This window comes from Agelaius tricolor, unplaced genomic scaffold (genome assembly GCF_023055355.1).
Source record: "Agelaius tricolor isolate 1412-34295 unplaced genomic scaffold, bAgeTri1.0.p SCAF_3, whole genome shotgun sequence".
NCBI classification, from domain to species: domain Eukaryota; kingdom Metazoa; phylum Chordata; class Aves; order Passeriformes; family Icteridae; genus Agelaius; species Agelaius tricolor.
In genome coordinates this window covers 54,505,596-54,529,022 of record NW_027269263.1, presented here as the reverse complement: position 1 = coordinate 54,529,022, position 23,427 = coordinate 54,505,596, and the positions used below count along the sequence as shown (strand labels likewise).

At 43.7% G+C, this 23,427-nt stretch overlaps 1 protein-coding gene across 7 annotated transcripts in view; it reads right to left on the bottom strand.

Annotated features, from left to right (window-relative positions):
- The window catches only part of CELSR1 (cadherin EGF LAG seven-pass G-type receptor 1), a 165,707-nt gene that overhangs the window by 42,179 nt on the left and 100,101 nt on the right, over positions 1 to 23,427 (bottom strand). For all 7 annotated transcript variants that reach the window (XM_071423862.1, XM_071423864.1, XM_071423865.1 and 4 more), the window contains exons 6-8: positions 5,968 to 6,125; positions 4,865 to 5,028; positions 3,716 to 3,841 (exon numbers count right to left, since the gene is read on the bottom strand). In XM_071423862.1, the coding sequence (XP_071279963.1) occupies positions 3,716 to 3,841; positions 4,865 to 5,028; positions 5,968 to 6,125 (448 nt within the window). The remainder of the gene's footprint in view (positions 1 to 3,715; positions 3,842 to 4,864; positions 5,029 to 5,967; positions 6,126 to 23,427) is intronic.

Sequence of the window (23,427 nt, the reverse complement as noted above, 5' to 3'; positions counted from 1 at the left end):
AATGCATATGTGTTACTATATACTATGTGCATATGTGTAAGTTCTTAGAAAAAGGTTGAGGGATGACACTACACCAGAAAATGGGGGATAGTTGATGTGAAGTTGCATTTTTTTGAGAAATAAAGCCAAACCTCAAATTCTTGTATGTCTGCCTTGCTGGTGTCTATAAAGAGAAAGACTGGGCTGAGGAGTGTAGTGCAGGGGTTGGAGTAAAGTGCAAGCCCTTTAGTTCCCTATTGCAAGCCCTTTAGCTCCCTATTTGTGAGAAAGAAAAAGTCAGAGACTACTGGGCTACCACTAGTCAAGCCAGAGGTGGAACTTGACTTGCCCTTCCTTAAGATGTGGTTACCCAGCCACCCCACACCAGGCTAAGGGCAGGCAGGCTAAGGGGCAGACCTCCTCCCTCCTGCTCCAGCCTGTGATCTCACCTTTGCCAGAGAGGGCATATGGTGGAACAACTGCAGCATAGCCTGCTCTTGAAAACCAGATGGCAACTTTAAAAAAGGTTGTCACCAGATAGAGATGTCTCAGGTTGCTTAAAAGTTGAATGCAGTACTTGAATTCTGGCTATCTGGGCCAGGGCACAATTCTGGGCCAGGGCACAATTCATCAGCCCACACTGCACCACATCAATGTAAAAGCATATATCAATGTAAAAGTAGCCAGGACATCAGTGTTGAGCAGGATTATTTTCTCTTACTCCACCTATGCAAAAGTCAGCCTTTGCCTTCCTCCTCTGCCCTGCTGACCTTCACAATAACCTCAGCTTCCAACTGTGCTGCTGGTTTTCTGGGCTGTTGCTGAGGTTTTTGAGCCTATCTGCCTCTGGAGTGCAGAGGCAGGATGCAAAGTTGTGGGCTTCCCACCTGCTGAAGGCTGGGAATGCTGTGTGCAAGCATTTTGCCTTTGCTCCTGGGAGAACTGGACTGGCATGGCAATTAGCCACCTTCTTCCTTTTCTCACTGGTGGTGACTTTCTGTGCTTGCAAATACCATTCTCTTCCCACACCTTCTCCCAAACTCCCTCCCTTCCCTGGGGCCAGGGTGCACCTTTCCCTGCTAGTTAAATAGAAATCTCCATTTGTCAGTCCCCTCTGACCTCCCTCTTCCCCCCAGCCCTTCCTCATGCCTGGGACCAGGAGTGTCCATGGAGGGGGTGGCACATCCACTGTCCTCAGATGGGACCTGACCTCCCCTGTCACCACAGAGGCCCACATGATTCCCAGCACCCCCTGCCATGGGCAGTGCAGTGATACAAACTGATCCTGTGCTCAGAGTTTGCCACTTGAAGCACTGCCTGTGTATCCATGATCACTCTAAAGAGTCCTGTGCTCAACAGGCCGGCAGAAACACCTGAGGGCCATTCCCTGTGGAGACAGAGGGCCTGGGGAAACATCCCACTGGATGTCACCTGCAGTGTGGGAAACATGCTACCAACATGCCACTGGATGTCACCTGCAGTGTGGGAAACATACTACCAACATGCCACTGGATGTCACCTGCAGTGTGGGAAACATACTACCAACATGCCACTGGATGTCACCTGCAGTGTGGGAAACATACTACCAACATGCCACTGGATGTCACCTGCAGTGTGGGTGCTGGACATGTGGAAGTTTATGTTTAGGTCCAGCCCAAGGCTAGTGCAATGACACTGGCCATCCAAGTGTGAGTCAGACACAGCTGATAGATCTTCACAAAATTGCAACACCTAATAGTTTAAAAGAATTAAATTACAATAAAGGGGAAAATAATTTTCCTTAATTTTATCTCCTTTCTATATATCAGAAGAGGGAGAGAGGAACTGCCAGAAGGTGAATTAACAGATTCTAGGAGGGTGGTGAAGGTAAAACATCCCATCCTCACTAGTGTAGACCAGATCCCAGAGGTTTTGAAGAGCAGGAAATGAAAAAAAGGTTAATTGGTAACTTGCCAAAGTCTTTGTCATCTGTTAGCCTGAAGCAGAACCAGCACTGCCATAGGGATTAAAGAAATGCAGCACTCCTACTCAAAACTGCAAATATTCTATTGAAGAATTTAAAAAAAATAGCTGCCTAATAATAGCTAATGCTCTTAGGATCATAGCTGAGCATTCAAATAAGAAATTTGAAAGACAGGAGAATAGCATATCCGTGACTGACTCTATCTCCTTGCTTTAACTTTGGGCTCCTGAAATCTTTGGTCACATTGTGTTTCTTTCTTGGCTTGCAATTTTTCCACAGGGACACTGGCCTACAAATACCATTAAAGAACCAAGCAGCCTGCTGCCTTCAAACTGTCAAAAAAACCCCACAAAGTGAGGCATCAGCAAGAACATGGGGTTTTTCATCAACAAAGGGGACATGCAGGAATGTACAGTGCTGGAGGCAGAGGTGACAGCTGGGACTGGGGGAGGCAGTGCTGCTGTGACTGCCATCATCTCTTTCACCTGAATTAAAAATGAGTTTCCAGGGATGGCTACAGGGCAGCTCCCAGATGATAATCTAAATCCCAAACTTCATGGATTGGTCTTGAGTTTGGGATAAGAAAATAGTAAATAAAACAAACATTTGATCAAAATTTGAATTTCCATTTGAAAAACAGAGGCAAGGAGAGTCTTTGCATGTGACAGCAGTACTCCCATTTACACCAGTACAGGACACACCATAGCTGGGCCCCTGGCACTCCCTTCAGGATACATCAGAGTGGGTTTGTAGCACATTGAACAGCCAGTCATGAAGAAAACACAAGAACTTCACCAACAAACATTCTTGATATAAGACAAATGGAAAAATGAGACCTTCATACAAAACTGGGAAGCTCAAAATATTTGAGGAACTGCTACAGAAAGCAGGTACCAGGCTAGGGGCAATAATAACAGCTCTGGGCTCTGTGTGAGGTGGAGCATAGGAAGAGGTCTCCATCATTCCTTTTCCCTGCTCTTCACTCTGCAAACCTTTATCTCCAAGACAGAAACTTAACCCTGTGTCCTTTCCTCTTAAGCTAATATTGCTGCTTCTCAGGAAAGGGAAGAGAAATTGCTACTACCTAGACCAGTACCACTACCTAGACCTGGCCCAGAAGAAGCATGTTTTCTTTGCTGGAAGCATCCAGGAAGACTCCAAAGGAGCAGCCACCTTACAGCACCAACTCCATGGGTTGGTCCCCCCACAGGCTACTCTTCACCTCTAGGGGAAAAAACTGACTGCAAGTTCTTCTCACCCTATAAAACTCACCTGCTGCTCCTTCCTTATCCTTTAGTAATGAGGTTTTACACATATATGCACACTGTGCTCAATCAAAGAGAAATCCAGTAAAACCGAAAGTGCTCTTACTTTGCACAGAATGCCTTCTTGCCAAAAAAGTAGTGATTAAAACAGCACATTCATCCCCAGTTTGAGTCAAAGCCAGTAAAGTCAGCAGGATTCTTTCCACTGATTTAAAGGGGCTTAGGATCAGGCATTTTTATTATAAACAAATTACTAAATACAGCCAAGTTCTTTGGAACTACTTTGCTTATGTAAGTAAATCAATGAAAGCTGCTCTTATTCATGACAGTATGTCATTTACTATAGAGGGGATCTCTAAAATGATTTCAAATAGATAATGGGTGACAGTCTCAGCTGCAATCTTCTGTTACCCTCAATCATCACAGCTGGACATAGGTGCTATGGGATGGCAATGACAGGAGTGACATGGGCACACATGACAAGCACAGAGAGCTCTGTGCAGCCTACCTTGCTCACAGTTCTTGCCTCCGTAGCGCACGGGGCACTCACAGATGTACGTGTTCCACTTGTTGATGCACGTGCCTCCATTCTGGCACCAGTTGGTTTCACAATAGTTCCTCTGAGCTGCACAGCCTGCAATTCAGGAAAACCATTGCTTTGTATGGTTTCAATAAAAAAAAAGGCTCTGAATGACTGTATTTGAGTTTTTACATAAAAAGAAGACATGACTACTATAGGTTTGTTTTTTAGCTTTTTTTTTTAAATGTTTTTGAGGTCAGTGAAGCAAAATGTGTATGGCAAAAGTTTATGTAAGCTGATCATGTGTTAAATGCACAAAGATAAGTCTGTCTATCAAAGGCATATGCTATGACTCTCTCCTTAATCCACAATCAATGCAACATACTTTAGAACTGCAATTTAGCTCTTACACAGACCTTCAGCAGCATGGACAGAAGGGACTTTCCATTTTTGTGTGTAAGAGCCAGTTTTTAGGATGATGAGAACATTTTGTATGCCTAATCACCGGAACTAATCCTGATCAGGGATCCAGGGACTGGAAATCAAATCAGAACTTCCAGCAGGCTGCTCCATGAAGCAGGTTTCACATTTGGGGAATTGCAGAATTTTATTTACAGAACAAACACAATTTATTAAAAAGTCATTGTAAGTGCTGTCTTTTTTGTGAACTAATCCCACTGGCTTTCACAGCAAAATGACATTTAATATGTAGTTTAAAAATAGAGGAGGAGAAGTCAATTTAGGAGTAAATTCCTGGCTGAAACTCCCAGCAATGCAGAAAGGCTAAACAAGCCCAGTCCTTTCTGATGTGCTGCTGAATCCTGGAAGTGTGCCCTGTGCCACGGCCTATTGTATGCCTCCCTGGCACAGGTGTGGACTGCACATTACTCAAACAATGAGGTCTGACCAGAGACACAGTGGCAGCACAATGCCATACACCACCTGAAGTCCCTGCCCCATAGCTGCTTTGCCCTCAATAGTGCTAACAGGGGGACAGGGGACATTTCAGAACCCTGTGGCCCTTCCCCTTCCGGGGGTTCCTTGCAGTGCCAGCCTTGCCATGCTAAGCCATGTCCCACATGCAGATGTGGCAGAGACCTTTGTGGTGCTGACCCTTGGGGCACTGGTTGCCCATACCTGGCAGAGTGCCGTTATTGGCAATGAAACCAGCCATGTCGATGGGCTTGCTGTCGATGGAGAGGTTCCTCATGCAGCCAATGAACTGCCTGTTGTGCACCGGGAAATCCTCAGGCAAGTTTGGGACACCACCAAGGAGGAGAGGGCCAGTCAGGTCCAAAGATCTGAAGAAACAAAGAAATGCTCATAATTACTTGCAAGGAGTTTGTTTTGTTTTGTTCTTTATCTTCTTATCTTTATATTTTGTTCTTTATCTTACTGCTTCCATAAGCACATTTAAGCTGTACTTCCCTCTGCTACATGAGCACTTCCAGAGCTTGTTATCAAATGACTGTCCAGTAACACTAACTTTTAACTTAGGAGCTGTCATGTCCATATAGAATCCAGTGACCTGTCCCTAAAAGTTGCTAATATGCAGAAGAATACAAAAATTAGAGAAAAATGTGTAGCCACAGGACACTTCTTTCTGACCCCAGTCATGCAAGGACTAGCTGATGCCACTCAGCACAAGGTTGAGAAGCAGTACATTTTTATATAATGACTTAATTATCATATAGTGCCAACCCTTTTAAAGTCCTCTGAGGATCTTAGTCTTAATGACATTTAGTGGATGTAGGTTCTACTAAATGACTCCACACTGTGTGAGAAGTGTTATCATCTGGTCATTTGGATTAGCCCCAGTTTTTATAGTGTGCCCCTCTCTGGGGATATTAGAGCACCATGTGTCTCTCAGTGGTCTCTCTGCCATCACTCATTACTTTATATCCCCCTATGTTGCTTGCTGTTCACCTCCTCTTTAATCTCAAAAGTACTAATTTTTGTTTTTCTTTCTTCACAGGAAACCTTTTCTCATAACCAGTGATTTTCAATGGTTGTTTGTTTACATCCTTTATTCCTACCTCTTTTTTAGACAGGACTCTTAACTTAAATGGTGGAAGTAATTCCATATCCCAAATGAAACTTTGTTACTTTTTGTTGTTATGTCACGTCTGTTTTTCCAACTTACTGATTAATCACTTAGTGCTCAGCGGTTAATTGCAAGCTGTTGAATCTCCACTGGAAAAAGAGAATGAGTGGAAAACACAAATACAGGGAATCCTTACTTTTTGGAGCCAGTCTGAGTGCCCTGGGCAGCACAGGTGTAGTTCCCAATGAGGCTGCCGAAGCGCACGGCCACTGCCGTGTCACAGTCGTCCACAGTCACCACAGCCACCTTCTCTCCAGAGGGCCCATGGGGAATTCCTAATCGGCCAATGTTTGGCTTCAAAAAGGAAATGGAACATGTCATACAGCGTTGCATACAGGTGGGATTTAAATGCTGGTTCAGTCAGCTCAACAACACACTTCTTACTACCCCCCAAAGAGGACAAAAATAGAAGATGTAAATGAAACAGCAGAAGTTGGGTTATCCCATGACATTTAGGCAAGGAAAAGCCCTGATGGATGACTTCAGTCAGAGTCCACACATGCCCAGTATGATACACAGGGTGGTCAGAAGTGGCTTTGGTCTTTTCCACAGCTGAACCACTTTGGCCCAAATCACATCAAACAGGTGTTTTCCCACTTCTGCATAGTAAATTCTAATAAATTATGCTCATTTTGCACCTCTTCAAGGAAATGAAAACCCTAAAATGATGTATTATTACAACTGAAGCTTAAATTAAAGGCTTAAATCACATTTTCTCTGATGGCTGCACTCTGTCCAGGCTACCAGAAACTGAGTTCAGGCCTCTATAAAGCTGTAGTGAGGGGTTGTCTGATGACTGGAGGGAACTTAGATGAAACCTGCTTGTTCCAGCTACAAGATGGAGTGCATGAAAAACCACTGCCCATTGCTGGGTCAGCTGAGAAGCCTCCAGTTTCTAGTTACAGGAGAATAGAGACCAATGACCTGTGGAGCTGGACAATCAAAAATAATAGATGTATCTGTGCTTGCTCTCGTTCAGTCACACAGATGCAGGTGCAGCATGGAAGATGTGGCTTAGAGCAGCAATAAATGCTCTGGCTTTTCCTCACCTCTGCTTCTCCCAGGCAGTAGGAAACTCCTGCCCACCCAGTCACAATGTGTCCTGGTGAACATGAGACACAAAGCTAGAATTATCACACTCAGCTTCACACCTCCACTGTTACTGGCTCACTCTGCCCATCACGTGCTGTCACTTGGTGTTCTCCCCACTTCAGCACCTACTGAGTGGGGAAATTCAGTGATCCCAACAGACAGGCTTTCCTATGGGACCACCAGGAATTCAATACCAGTCATCAAATTTCTGTGCTTCCACCACAAACAGATCCTTCATCATCTTCACTAATTTTGTCACTGATTAGATGTATTCTGAGTGACTGACAGGAGACGATGTTTTCTGTGTGGAAACTCAAGAGACAGATTTGTCCAGTAGAGATGTACATTATGACTTAAAAAAGGTGCATGTGCAAACAGAATCATAGCAACCTCAGTGAAGAACTAGCAAATCCTGTAAGGAAACTGTTTCCATGTTTAATGTTCATATAGAGCTGAGGGGTCTTAATCTACCACACGTGCAAGATCTCTGAGGGCATTATGGGCACAAGAGAAGCACTGAGCTGAACTCTACTGGCTTTGCAAAGGGACACCCCACAGGAATGAAGCCAGCAGGATCTGACCAGATGCACTGGTCCAAAACATATTTAAGTCCAAAGTCCAAACATATTTAGTGGATGTGTTAATCAACAGGAGCTGCATCCATATGAAAATGAAGATGGCTGGGCATCTGTAGCTTGCTGTACGCTTGCTTTAAAACATGTGCTGCATGACTGCATTCTGAAATTCCTTATTTGTACAGCAAACAAGGAAGCAGTAAGGGGATAAATAAATTCTTTCTGTTTCACTTACAGACACATAAATTTGTTAACATACTTACAGCCACTTTCATCATCTGTATAGAGACATTTATTTTAAGGTTAAGTATCCCAATATATAAAAAACATTTTTAAAACATGTTTCCTGGTGTCAATTTCAGTTGGAAAGTATTTTCCATTTCCTCTACCAAGAACTAATGTGATCACATAGTTTGGCAGTTACTCAGTATAAGGTTTTGACCTCTCTTTAGTGATATTAAGGCAGATTTTATTTTTTCCGATACTCCCTGGACTTTGCCACTGCCTAGCTTGGAAAGACAGGAAACACACGTATTTGAAGTGCTGAAAATGTTATTGTATGCAATGATGGCAATGTTAGTGAGCAGCTTTTCAAAGTAAATTTAAAAATACATGGAAAACTAACCAACTGACAGGCAAGCCTTCCCTTCCAAAATTAAAATGTTTACGTTCTGGGTGCTACTTCTATTCATTCAGAGGAATGATTCGATTAACATTTATGTTCTTGTGCTTCACTGAAATAATCTATTGTTTCTTACATGGAAGCCTTGACAAAGGCAGGGTATTTACTCCCTCAGCAGGGGGGATCTGCCCAATGTTAATCATGATTGCAACCTGATGAGACTCAGCACTTTGCAGCTGCTCCTTCACAGTCACTAGCTGCAGTAGCAAATTGATTTTTTTTTTTACTTTTATATAACACAGAAACTGAAAAGTGTTTCTCTAGATGTTGACTGTTCATTGCAGTACAGATCTCTGGCATCTCTTGGGCTCTGATGACCACACAGAACCATGAAGAAAGGGAATATTGCAGTGAATGAGAAGAAATCTATTGGCAGTTCAAACCATGCTTAGTTCAAACACAAGGTAATTTGCTGACCATGTTAAAAGTCTCATTTGACAGAATTTGACAGGTTTTTTCCCAAAATGCAAGAATATGTTACTGGGAAAGGAAAGAGATATTTTCAGACTGAATTAATGGGGCAAGATCTCAAAATATGTGTCAAGTAATACACACTATTCATCTTCTCAACAGCTAACACAGGGAATGGTTTATAATTGAAATAATGGGAAATAAATAAAAGACTTTGTCAGAGAAAGCCCAAGTTAAGAGCTCTTTCAGTGATTAATCATGGAACAGATTTTAATCATTAAATACTTTGATTAATGTTAAATATAGATTACTGGTGATGTAAAGGATATTTAGAGTATCATGCATTTAAATAGTTAAATATCATGTATTTGAATAGTTGCATGCAAGAAAGAGAATTAATCCCACAACATGAAACTTGGGATCTGATGATTCAATTTGCAGACTCCTAGATGAATTCCTATTGCAGGCTCTGAAACTCTCAGCACTAAATGATGAAAAATAATTAAAAACCCCTACTAATTAACTACAAAACAATGAGGAACCATGGTAAGATTGAAAGGTTAAAAAGGCAATACAACACTGGGCTGTTGCACAGATGTGTATGAGGAAACTTTCATAACACTGAACAGGATGGAATGTTTGGGCAGTTTTGTTTCCATTTACTTAAAATACCTTCCAATTACAGCAGGTGCACAGAACAGCAGCCAGAGCAAGTTTACCATATCAAACAGGCAAAATGGACTTGGCATGTTTAGCCTAGCAAAGTAAAGGCTAGAGAAGAGTTTTGGAAACAAGATGCCATCACTGCAATGCACACAGTTTAAGAATAAAGGGGTATAAGATGCCCATGAATAATGTAGGCTGGTAATCACCAGGGGATGCTCAGCCATAGGAGGGATCATTGTTGGGAAAGTAGCAGGGCTGAAAATGATTTAAAAAAACTTTATTTGTTTATGATTATAGAAGTCCATTTTAGCAGAGGACTGGCCTATGTTTGAAAGAAAATGAGTGACAGTGAGTAGTACTTGGAAAAGGCAACAGAAAGTGAATTGCCAACACTACATGACAGCACACACATTCACATTTCAAGCATGATCTTTGCCTCAATGAAATCCTACTGGAGCAAGACTGATCCCTAACAGTAGGAACAGCTAACACTAACCAGCATTAATTCACACTATTATTTTCTGGAAATATGTTCAAGGAGTTAAAAGCCAGACTTTCATCTGGGTACTTAGCAGTCCTTTCTGCCTGTCAGACCCATCTCCTGAAATACATGCTACCCGAAAGGCAAATTTCATTAGCTGTGCCAATTCTGCACTCATGAGTAAATGTGCAATGTGGTGTACAGGAATTTACCAGCATGACCCCCATTAATAGTAATGCAAGTCATGTAACTGAGTTCCTGCTCATGGAGCTGAAAATTTACCTTTCGCTGCCTAACCCTAAAGGCTGCCTTTTCAGTTAGTGCTTCTCCAGAAAGAAGCTGGGATTCAAATTTCAAAGACCACATGCTGTAACACTGAGTAGCAAGAAGAGGTACCAAACAGTGCCAGAGAGAAAACCTGGTCTCCCTTAAACAAACTATGAAAGAAGTGCATTATTCCGGGCCTCAAATGAAAGGAAGAAAAAGCAGCCCTGAGTGTTGCAGTGTTTTATCACTATCACATGATGATTCTTCAAACATTCTGTGCATCCCATAATGAAATTCATTTTGTTTGTTATACTGACTCTTATGTTTTTATGTTATAGTCACATATAGGGTCATCTGGAGAAAAGAAATAGTCCTGTCTTAGGATCAATATAGGGCAGCATAAGTCCCCTACCTTTTTCTCCATCTGTAAACCAAGATTAACCATATTTATGTTCCTCAAAAGATGGCAATTTTACCAAAAACTGTAAACAATGAAATGAAACCTAAATGTGCCTCACTGAGCTTTCATGAAGATCACTTGTTCTGATCTATAAGTGACAATCTCCCATCTCATGTCTAACCCATGATATTCACCTTTGCCCAGAGAGTCACAGGCAAAATGTGACTACAGGAATGGCAGCCTCCTAGGATGTATTTTGAAAACTGCAGCTCCCTTTCTGTCCATAGAAGAGGTTACATGAGACTCATCTACTGTCTCAGCAGTGACCTGGAGGAGTGACCTCCTTGAGCCACAACAGGGTGTGGAACTACCTTTGATCACCTGTAGTGACTTTCTCAGGTTGCAGTGAGAGAACACCACTTGGAGGTATTTTCCTAGTGATGCCAAATCTGATTTTTGTGAAACTCAGTTACAGGGCAATGTTTGGACTTCTCCCCATAAATTCAACAGTAAGAAAGACATGTGGCTTCTCCCAGGTGAAAAACCCTGAGAAGCTTAATCTGTGAACTTGTGTTTTACAAGTGGAGACCAGACAGAGGAGAGAAAGTCATCAAAACACATCTGTTTATAGTTTGCAAATCTACTGCACAAATCCACTGTGATTACACTTAGAACATCAGAGGTGGATATTCTGATGTGGCTCAGTTTCGTTTGGGTTCTCTATTATGTTTAAGTAAATATTTAAACTGCGAGAGCCCACACAGTTACTTATTAGAGACACAGCTGGTGTAACGATGCACAGTGAATGGAAAAGACATACAGATCCACAGACAATGGGAGCCCTTGTCCTAAACACTTAACCCTTGTATTTTAGATCATATGTCCTACTGTTTCCAAGTCAGGATACAAAACTGTTGGAGAGGTTTAAGCAAGTAGTCCAATCCTGGGCAGACTTATTTTAAATTAAACCAGACGAGATAGTATCTGTACATGTAATAGTAATACTGCAAAGTTCAAATGTTTGTTTAGTCAATCAGCAGCAGTGGTGACACTCGGATTCCTAGATCTCACCCTTTTATTAGTTAATCTGCAAGATAATAGCCTGTTCCAGAGGTCTCACAAACATTTCCTCCACCAGACAACTTTTTTCCAACTTCCATTCCTAGATAAAAACTTGCCACTTGACTTTTCTCACAGATGGGAAGAGCGAGAGTGGTTTTGGTCAGCCATCAGAGAGTGCTCCAACATAAGGGATATTCCCTGAGCTCAGACTGAAAGCTGTGCTCTCCAGCCCAAACCCAGGCCAGGAGGTCTTCCTCCTGCTTCAGCCACCCCATTGAGTCTTTTGAAGGGGCTGAGGAGATGATTCAGCAGCAGACTGTAAGTATGGCCAAGACTTAGAAAATGCAAACCAGTACTGCCTGCAGATGAGACACAATGTACCTTGTTACACTTGGCACCAGGAGGAGACCAAATTTCTTGGGGGTCAGATGTTGCATATTGTAAATTCTGCATTTTCTCAGCTCACTGTACACATTAAAAATATATTTATTTTAGACAGTCAGTCTTCTTGCACAATGCTTTGCATGACATAGCTTAATATTCAGAGCTTGGCTTGTTTGTCTTTTTAATAAGTGGAAGAAGAAAAGCCATCCTGAAGTCAGTGCCAGCCTTTCAGTGATTCCAAGAGTTTGCTTACCAGACAGTAAGTTACCCTTCTGTTTTTGTTAATTAGTAGCTAATGATTTATTGGCCATTTGGAGTGGTTAAAGGTTAAAAAGAATCTGTTTCCTTGTTATTTTTTTCAACACTCTTCTCTTCATTGTTAATGCACTGGTTAAGACCCCACCACTCACAAAAGTGCTGGGTGGAAAATGCCTTAAACCTTTTGGGGCTCTTTGCTTTTTAACACTTCCAGCTACAGTAATAACAGGGGAAAATGGAGTAAATAGCATTGGGTCCTGCTGGGGGCATTGCAGTGAGTGGCAGAGGGTCTTGCTAGAGGCATTTGGGCAAATGGCACAGGGTCCTGCTGGGGGCACTGCAGTGAGTGGCACAGGGTCCTGCTGGGGGCACTGCAGTGAGTGGCACAGGGTCCTGCTGGGGGCACTGGGGCAAGTGGCACTGGCTGGAGGCTGCTGCTGCCAGGGCTGCAGCCTTGCCAGGGTCCTGCCCGGCTCCCTGGCGCTCATTAGGCCGCCCGCCAGCCCCGGCTGCTTCGTTAACCCGCCGGCCCCTGCTCCCGCTCCGCCGTGGGGAAGGGAGGAGCCCGGGCCATTCCCAGGCGATGCTGTGCTGCTTCAGTGCTCAAAAAGCTCATTAAGGGCCCATGGCAGCGGCGGTCTCCCCGGACAAGCTGCCGGAGCCCAGCTCCCCCAGCAAGGAAAATAAATAAATAAACAGGAAAAAATAAACAGGGACAGCACACTGCTCACAGTCCTGTGGGGAGACACTAGGAAATGCCAGAGGAGCTTAGCATGGACTTGCAGACCGCTCTGATCAATCAGGAAGCTCCAAATCAGGCCAGATTACAGAAACCACTAACGTTAATCTTTGTTTTCTGGAGTTTCCCCTTGCAGATTTCCAGAGCACCTTGAAGATAGGCGGTGTGAAGAACAGATCCTGATTAGTCACCAGGGAAAGGCAGGACAAGTCATTTCACATAACCCCCTTAACTCTTTTGATGTATGTATCCCCTTTATTCACTGAATATTTTAATGGCATTTCTCTATACAAATTTGACTCAAGTCTGTACAGAAACATGAGAGCTTGTGACAGTGAAAAGGAAAACCAAAGAGCTTCCCATCAGTGAGTAAAAAATGCAAATCCTAAAAAGCCATCAGACCAGTTTCTTTTCCTAGAGAAACGGCCTGCAACACCAATCATCAGGATCTGGGCTGGCCTACAAAGTCAAGCGAGTTTTACTGGCCTGATTTGTTATCTCCTTTAGGGCTGCATCCAGAGGCTAAACTTTGATATTCAAAGCAGGAGGTTTCAGCACAGCTATGAGACCTGGCACTAGTGAATGGCACTGCCCAAACTGCTGCTGTTCTTCCAGTGCTGGGGCAGAGATGGGGAGCAGCTCCTCCTGTCACAACATGTGGCAGTGGCACAACAGGGCTGTGAAAAGCCATGGTTACACAGGCATGGCATCCAGATATGCTCCTTGCTTCTACAGCATGACCAGGATCTTCACAAATGTCATCCAGCAAAGGGTATATTGCTAGTTCTGACTAATTTTGGCAAGGGCTGCTGTAGTGCTGATGGGAAGAAGAGTTTTCTCTGTCTGCAAATGGAAATTTTATCCTCAAATGTGTATTCCCAGATGCTTCTCAGCTCTTTGAGGCTGAATCAGTGACACAGCAAGACAGACCTGTTTTGGCTGTCAAGAGACCATTCTCTCTCTCTTCAAGACAACATTCAGTTTTCCATGTGGCAGACAGCACTCACCACAGTGCTCTGCTGCTGAGGGTGTCCTGTCCTTCCTCTGCAGCCCTTTCCTCATGCTGATCTGCCCCTGTGGCTGATGTCCCTTCTCCCTGACCTTTCCTGCCCTCTGAACCCTTTTTCTGCCTATTTTGCTGTCTCACTCTCTTTCTACCAACAAGGATGTTCTCCAACACCTTTGGAGAACTGGGAAAGAAGAACATATCCTTTGATGCTGGAAGAGCCCCCTTGTTCTCCCTCCCCTGCTGTCCTCTTCCACTTCAGCAAATCTTTCTCCCTTTGCCACTTGTCCCTATTTACCTGCCAAAGAACAATTCTGAAATATTTTTTGCTTTATATAAATCTTGTAAGTTCTATGACATGTTTTTGCATCCAGAATGTCAATGTGGCTGCTCTCAGAGTCCAAGAAATACCTGTGACGCTTATGCACAGCAACTAACCCCTTTCTGGACAGATCCCTGGGGACACCTTGCCAAGCAAACTGCTGCTTAGTGTGGTAATGGAGTTACATTTCTGCCTATAACATCCAGGAATCCCACACTTTTCCATGGGTTCATTCCCTATCCCCATGGCTGGATCTTTATGAGGATCTCCTGGCACACAAGAGACTTCTGCAAGGCCAGGTAACTGCAAAGTGCTGCTTCCTCTCACTACACAGACAGATACAAAATACCTGAAAAGTTGCTGCAAATCAGTGAGCTACTGTAATTTACTAGATGATTTAATTGTGCTAACAGTGCACTTCAAAGAACTTGCACCAAATTCCTGAGGTGCCATTCCAATGACTCTGTGGCTTTGAGCAAGGCCTTGCCAGGCTGGGCTGCAGAGCACAACCTTTAAGCACTGTCCCCAGGGCCTTAGAGAGAACCAAGGACCATCCAGATTGTGCCAGGTCTCATGGAGATCCCAAAAATCACCATTTTGGGAGGTGACACTAAATGTCTTGGGATTTTTGCAGAGGTGACAGATGGCTTGAGCAAAGTGGGCTCAGGAGCATCGCTGGGTGCCAGGTTCCCCAGCATGACCTGAGAGCCCCACACCAGGAGGAAAAGCCACACACAGTTGACACCCAGTTCAGATGTGGGGTGCACACCCCAGATGGACACACAAGTTAAACCTTTAAAACCTGGGTGATGTGAGAAGAGTAAGCACTGAACAGCCTTGACAAAGATGAGCCTTTCAAAAGAGGAGGATTCAGGCTGGTTTTGCCAAGACACAGTCCCTTACTGTGCAGATGTTTTCTGAAAAGTTCCTGTTTGTGTTTGCATATAAAATCACCACCACAACAATCAGTGTTTTTCAGGTGGTGTTTGCAAACTCTGTGAGAGCAAAGTTCCAAAAAGCAGGCGGGGGAGAGAACAAGCCAGGCCCTGGGTACACGCTTTCCCTCCCTTCCCCAGTCCCAGAGATTTCTCAAAGCTGTCACTGAGAGCTGAGCTACTCAGTGCTGGGGAGCAGGTCACACTTTACATCTCAATGACCTCCACATGACTTTCACTGCTTTACACTTTAATTTCCCGAGACACAGATTTAGAGGTGAGTTATTTGTTATTTTGTGTCAAGACAATGGAATGTCGCTCCACAGCCAAAGCCTGATTTCCTTTCCCAGATATCAATCACTTCACACTTACCCTCCACTAGAAAAAAAAAAAAAAAGCAAACAAAACAGCAACAAAAACAATTACTAATTGAAATCCACATGAATAAATATCTGTGGAATTGCAGGGAGGGACTTTTAAAGTCCAGGCTCACATATCTTTGTTCCACAAGGGCAGATCAGCTGCCCACCCCCCATCCCTTTACACCCACTAACACCTGCAAGGGCTCCACAACCAGCCAGAGCAAGAAAAAGTAAATATTAGCCAGGCAGCCCTCCAGTGCTTTTCAGGAGATGTTAGGAATGTAAATGGTTGCCATAGGCCAGGCCAAAGTCCCACTGAGGGAGTGGTAAGATGCTGTGCAAGTGTGTAAGAACAGGGCAAGTGTGCAGCAACTATTCTGCTCCCTCTGAGCTTTCCACCTGCAATACTGCAGGCTGGAACTCAAGACAGGTTTTCACAGGGTTCTGTCACATTTTTTGAATCTATGGGACTTATGTTCTCATCTAATCAGTCTTTTGCTTTATACAACCACAGAATATAACCCAGTGAGTCCTGCTCAATAACATCACTCGAACCCAAGTGAAAATGTTCCTTTAGAAAGGGAAATACTGACTTGATTTAAAGATTTCAGGGGACAGCAAGAACATCCAAACTGTGGGCAGGTATATTAATTCTAATCAGAATCTGTCAAGGTTCAGTTTCTGTATAGCAAATCTATGGTCTTACCTAGAGGAGGACTTTCATTGATGATCCTCTGGATTTGGGTGGAAGAGGATGAATTTGACCTCAGCAAGGATGTGAGTGCATGGATCATGAGCCAGAAAACCAGGAAATGACTCACAAAAGGAACTATTTTTTCTGAGATTACCTTTTCTCATGGCATTTTAAAAATTGAGTTCTGAGCATGTGGGAAATTACATCTTTTGCATTCAGACATGAAGAACATATTTTATGTGTTTGACTAGAACAACATTCTGAACTTCAAATGTAAAATGCAGAATGCATTCAGTAATGAAAATCTAATTTCTTTCCTTCCTCTACCTGCTTGCAATTTTAATTGCTAGGGTTTTTTGAAGTGGCCATGCCCAGTAGCACCAAAAATACAGATCAGTAATACAAATGCAGAGCTACAAATTCCTCATACTCTCATATTGTACATGAGCCTCCAGCACTACCCACCACACCTTTCACCAGTACACAAGACTACCCACCAAAAAGGACAATAATCTGCTGATACAGCAACTTCTGTTCTTGTAAGAAAGTTGTGAAAAAACTTCATAACGTGCTTCTGGCTAAGCACCTTGGTATTCCAGTCAAATTTCCTTACCCTCTTGAGCTGAGAACTAAATTAAACATGAATGTCTCTCAGGATGCTGCTTAAAAGATTTGGTTGTGGCTAGAAAAGAAAGTGACTTTTACACTTGAAATGCTTTTTTTCTTATAAAGTTGAAGAAACCCTGTGAAGAAACCCTTTCTCTGTGAAGATGAGGCCCCCCAGTTACATGGGTAAGTACAGCTAAGTATTCAAAAACTTGAGCTAATGAACTGACTGTGGTCATGCTCCCTGTGGTTTTGGTGTCCTGCAGGCTTCCCTGTGCAAAAGCCATGGCAGAACTTTTGATCCCATGAAAATGCCGTAGAAGAAAAGGCATCCAGCACAAATTGATGATCTGGTGAGGTGTACCATCCACACTGCTGGATGTTAGCACCATCCACCACCTCCTCCTTGCTGTAACACCACTGGCCTCCAGACCCTGCTGTACATTCTGCTATTAAACAATTCACAATGAGATGGGTGATAAGGGAATGATAACATTGGAAGAAATATAGTTAAATTTTAAGTAAGAATATGTGGTTTCTTTTAAGAGGAAGCACTATGTTGTAATGCACTTTCTGCCTTGCACACTTAGGAGAGCCTTTAAAAGATCTATTGGCATTTCTTAGAAATACCATGAATTTAGGTTTTGAAATGCCACAAAATTCTATTTCCTTCTGGAAAAATATGCTCAGAGAAGTAGGGTGCTCCTAATTGAATAACATTTTCAGTATTTCCAGTACCTCTCCACCTCCACAGTTTGCTTGACATGGCAATTACTGTTCTGCATTTTTCTTTATCAGATAATGCCAAGCAATGCTGGAGCAGGTCTGTGTCAATCACAAATGCTGTAAACACAGCACGTCAATCTGAGCCAGCAAAATCCAAACTCTGGCAGTGCCACATCTGATCAACAGTGGCATTACCATAATCTTCAACAACTGCATTGTTTGTTTAGAAAATCTCCCTCAATCCCTTAACAAATTAGTCTGGAAGCCACCAAGAGGATTAACTTCAAAAATTCTCCCTCAGATCACTATTACATCTGCTCCAATGTCACCAGTGATCGACATTTGCATAAGTCATACCCAAACGTTATTGCTAATTGTTTTTCCAGTTATTTGACTTCTGTTGGGGTCTGTCTTTTCCAACCAAGGTAAAAAACTCAGCACTCAGCTGGGCAATCCTGCTCTGGTGTGAGAGGTGCTGCCCAGCACAAGGGGCAATACCAAATACCTAAGAATTTAATCACCAACCACTTTTCCTGACCGCTCAGATTCAGAGGTAAACGATACTGGGTGGTGTCTTGGATACTGAGAGGGCAGTGTCTTGCACCCAGGGTCCAATGACAAAGTTATGCCTAGCTGGTGGCAGCTATGTGGCTTTTCTCCAAGGAGCTGGCAATCCCTATTCAGCTGCAGGCATGTGCCTGCCTCATAAATCACCCACAGTGCTGGCAGCCTCCTTGGCAGGCTCAGCAGGGAGACCAAGAGCTGAGCAAACAAGGTGTTTGTGCTGGAAAGCTCACACGAGGTGGGAGTAGGATGGCACAGGGAAGCCTGTGCTGAGCTACTGCCTGGTGCTGCCTGCTGGTCCTGGGGCAACAGAGAGCTGAGAACCCAGTCTAACAAGGATTGGTTCGCTTTACAGGAAAGAGAGCAGCAATCAGTGCCATTCTTGTTTTTTGGCACAATTGTCACAGTCTGAGTTTCACTACAATGTTGTAGTGAAAAGCATTCTGCCTTTTTTTTTTTTCCAAGGCAAAATGACAAAATCAATTGTCAGTGCTGGATATGGAATATTTTTCCATAACAGGCAAATTTGCAATCAACAGAGAAGGTCTGTGTTTTCAGAAGGAAACAAGATAACCTATCTGTCAGCTCCAAAGGCACCTCGTGCAGGAGCACGTGTGCCAGAGGCAGCAGGGTCTGTGCTTGTCTCTGCAGCAGACTGTCACAGGTTGCTGCACTCACCCCACCCTATTGAAAACTAATTGCTGCATTCACCTCTCCAGCACAGAGCTGCACCACTCCCACTGCCTGCACTGCCTGTGCCACTTGTGCTTCTGCCCTTGGATTAAAAGGCACTTCCTGCCTGCCTGCGCCAGGGGATTGCAAGCGGCCACCAAGCTTCAGCTGCCCACGACTACAACAACACACAGCCCTGTAGATCTTGATTTTTGGGGTATAACTGTGTCACCCCCTCTTGGTGATGGGTGGCTGCATGAAACTTGGTCTCAGCTGGCTCCTGGGTGGGAGAACAGGGGTGGACCTGAGTTTTAAAATAAAAGTTTTGTGTACACATCCTCGAGTTGTTCAGCAGTGCTCTGCCTCTGGCCACTGTTAGGCAGTTGGGTGACACGAGCTCCCAGAATCAAAACAGAGGCTCTAGTAAAACAAAGGCAGTGATGAATGTTAGAGATTTGCTGTAAAGATAATCCTGAAGATAATTCTGCCAACAAGTGGCAGACATCAGGCATGCAAGAGTATAAGACATACAGGGGTTGTACAGGATTGTACTTTGCAACTGGTTGATTCTTCTGCTTAATTTTAAAAATGGGGGGATGCATCCTTAGCTGCCCAGAAATGCAAAAACTCAGCAAACCCCAAACCCAGTAACCTTCCCTTACATATCCAAGCTTGCCAGGTAAACATTGCAATTTTTATCTCAAGGTCTTTTCTCCTTATACAGGAATTATAGAAAGTCTTTATCTGTTAAGCCCCATACAGCTGCTCACTCTCTTTCCCCACAAAAGGATGGGGGAGAGAATCAGAAGGGAAAAAGTGAGAAAATTTGTGGGTTGAGATAAAGACACTTTAATAGGTAAAGCAAAGGCTGTGCACACATGCATAGCAAAACAAGGAATTTATTCACCACTTCCCATGGGCAAGAAAGATGTTCAGTCATCCTCAGGAAAGCAGGGCTCTGTCACGTGTAACAGTGACTTGGGAAGACAAATGTCATCCCTGTGAACATCCCCCCATTCCTTCTTCTTCCCTTCCATCATATGGCCTGGGGTACCCCTCTGGTCAGCTGTCCTGCCTGTCCCCCCCAGCTCCTTGTGCACCACCAGCTCCTCACTGCTGGGGCAGTCTGAGGAGTAGAAAAGTCCTTGACTTTGTGAAAGCCCTGCCCAGCAGCAACTCAAAGGTCCCTGCATTACCAACACTGCCTTCAGCACAAATACAAAACACAGCCCATATTAGCTGCTGTGAAGAAAGTTAACTTTACTCCAGCCAAACCCAGTACACTTGGGCATGACAAAAACTGCACATGGAGATAAAGACTGTACATGGAGTGAAGGTGGGTGGTTCAGCACAGACCAGCAGATGCTTTTTGTTTTAACATTAAGAGCATTGACAGATATCTTCAGGTATGCTCTTAATTTATGCCTCTTTGGACACCTATATTCACAGAACTTCCATATGAGATTCCTTTTTCTGACTGCCATATTGCCTGACTAGCTACAGGAACAGCATCATATGAAACCCTGATCTGGCCTGGAATTGCTTTTTTTCTTCCTGACTTTTCCTCCATGACCCTGCCCTTCCTTCCATTTTATCCTAAATCCTGAGCAAGTGCAGATAGGATCTCTGTTGTGAACAGCTTCATCCCAAGTCTGCCTGAGCTGGCAGCAGTCCCAAATCCACACCATCCCAAGCCCCTCAGCTGCCCACAGCTGGATCACAGCAAGGCACACAAGCTCTGTCTATCAGTGCTGGAGAGCCCCACTCAGACGCCCTGAACAAATGGGGCCCACTGAGGTGTCCCAGATATGGAGCTGGTGGGTTTTGGCCAGAGGCCACCCCTGGCATCCAGAGCCAGTCTGTGGCACTACTAGTGATCCATAGTATGGAGGATTTGTGGATGCAGACTTCAAGAAATCAGCTCTGTGATGCTACACACAGCTGTGGGGGCATGGTAAAGTAACCCTTCAGGATCAGCTTTGGCCAAGGAGCCCCCAGGGGAGGGAGGGAGCTGCCTTCCCACCCACTCACTCACCTGCTGAGCAAGCACAGGGGGAGAGCAGCTGTACCCACCCCAGGTATGGAAAATAAGATACAAGTGGGACTTGGCACTGAAACACAGGGTGTTCTGGCACTGTAAACAGCTTTCAGCCAGAGGATGAGGGATAAAACCTCCATGAGATGGGAAGGTACTGGGAAATTCTAGTGTATGAGTGGGCTGACAGCTAAATCTCTACAGTATTAACTCAGTCTTCAGTGATATTCAAGCTGCAGCTTGCCCCAGACGAAGGCCAGTTAACTCAAGAGAAACCATCACTTACCACAGGCAGGAAACTTTTGAATTCATATGAGTCTAATTGAGAGCAATGCACCTCCTGTCCTTTGAATTCACAACACACCGAAGACCAACCCCAATCACCCTCACTTCTTTAAAGTTTATCTCTAACTGAAGAATTTGCCTGTTTTCTCTGCAGTTGTTTAAGTGCAGGTCTGGGTTCTGCTGGTGGGAAGTGCACAGGGATGAGAGTCAGCAGGTCCCTACTAACTGTAATCACTCTGAAGGGGTGAGCTACTCCCAAGACAGGCAAGTATCTGAAACAAAACCCATAGCATGTCTCAATCAAAGACATTCAAGGAGGGAGAGAAAAAACAGCAGCTTACTATTGATTATCAGATATGAGAAGAAATCTCATCCCAGTTATGGAAAAAGAGTAATATTTGTCCTGAATAGCTCATCCTAGGAGACTGTAGGTTCAAGAGACCAGTACAGTGGAGACAGTCTCCTAGGCACCCACCATTTTACACCTCCTGACCATGGAAGCGGATCCCACCACAGGCATTGCCTAACAGCACACAGAAATCGTTCCTTTTGTGAGTCACCCAGTGAGTCATTCAGGACTTTGTTCATCCTATCCCCCAGAATTACTGCACTGCACATCAGACACTCACTGAGAGTTTGTTTCTATATGCTTTTCCCAGGTTTTCTGTGATTGAGGTGAAATTATCCTGTGCTCTCTTAAAGAGGTGCAGAAGGACCTTCTGCTTACAGAATGGTAACATCCTTAAGTAACTTGATGTCATATATGTATAAGTAACACATAATATACAGAGCATATAAATACAAATATACAGGTACATGCCCTCTATAATTAAAGGAACATGTCCATACTCAAAATATTTTATGTTGTGCCAAATGATGAATTCTACCCTGAGGTAATGAGTCAGGTAAAACATTAACATAAGTTTGATAGTATATCTCAAATGCTGAACAGAACTGTGTTTCTATCAGGAGTTTGGGAGAGTGGCTTGAACTTTGCACTTAATTAAAAACACCACTCACTACAGGGTCCAGTAAAATCTGCTGTTCCAGGTAATACCTATCTGTATGTACAATGAATGCCAGACAGTTCAAATAATGCCATTGTTACTGAGCATCATCACCATCAAACATGGGTGTGCTCCTATTCCAACAAGTATCAGCACAGCTAAACCTGGTCACTGTCACTCATGCTGGCAGGCTCAGGAGAGCCAAAGGATGAGGAACAAACTCCATCAGAGGCTGACTATATTCTCACCATCAGGAGAGGAAGTATAGTACTGAGGCAAATAGGGCAGCTGACATTGCTGCTGCCCCTTACACCAGCTATCCCATGGACAAGCAGCAGGCTGTTTGTACTATTTTTTAATCAGTTTTATTTTCCAGGCTGAAATCTTCCCCCTTCTTCCACCTTTCCTTTCAAAATAATTTTTTAAATTCCATTTCTTCTAAATTTCTTATCAATATATACCTCTTGAGAAAGCAGGTCACTCATGGGTTACCTTTAATTCAATACTCCCCATTGATTTTAATGGCTGCAAGATCAGGACCCCACCAAATAATGTGTTTGAGCTATCAGAGTCAGCAAGTGGCCTTCCTCTCTTCCCCCACTGTCAGCAAACATCTGTAATGGCAAGTAACAGGTAAACTGATACCTTGCTACTGGGAAGCTGAAAAACTTCTAATATACAGCTGAAACTAGATAATGGTTATAAAACACTCCTAGTTCACTTCTGCTGTCTTATAGCTTCTAATTCCTCCCCCTTGATGTCCTCCCTTCCAGAAATTCAATACAGAGCCAACACTTAGTACAAGTTCCATGTGCTTCCCTCAGGCATTTCTACTGAAACCAGCTGGTTTCCTCCAATGTAGGGAGCATCCACTTCCATCACTACACAGTGAATGAAATGGCATTGCTTCCCTTCCTCTGATACAATCTGTTTCCTTACTGCAATGTTTTACAGTGCTGGCACATACCAGGGTTGGTAAGAAAGCATCAAATACTTGAACTGACAGAGAACTGCTTTGATGCCTCTCTGCAAACACAGCGCAGCAAAGCCAGCTCTGGACTTATCTTTTACTGATGAGGCTCCAGTGTTTGTCCCCAAGTGGCAGGGGACCTTCTGATATTAGTTAATTCTAATTAGTTAATTCTAATTAGTTAATTCTATTCGTTAATTCTAAACCATCATTTTTCAACAGCAATAAAGATAAATATTACCAAGCACATCACTTCTGAGCTAAGTACAGAAAATACTTTACAGGAGTCACTTCTACACTTGCTTCTCGTTTCATTATGGTTATTAGCAAACTGACTTTGTGCAGGGTGACCTTGCACATCACCAGGATGTGTCTATTAAGAAAACAGCTGCTGC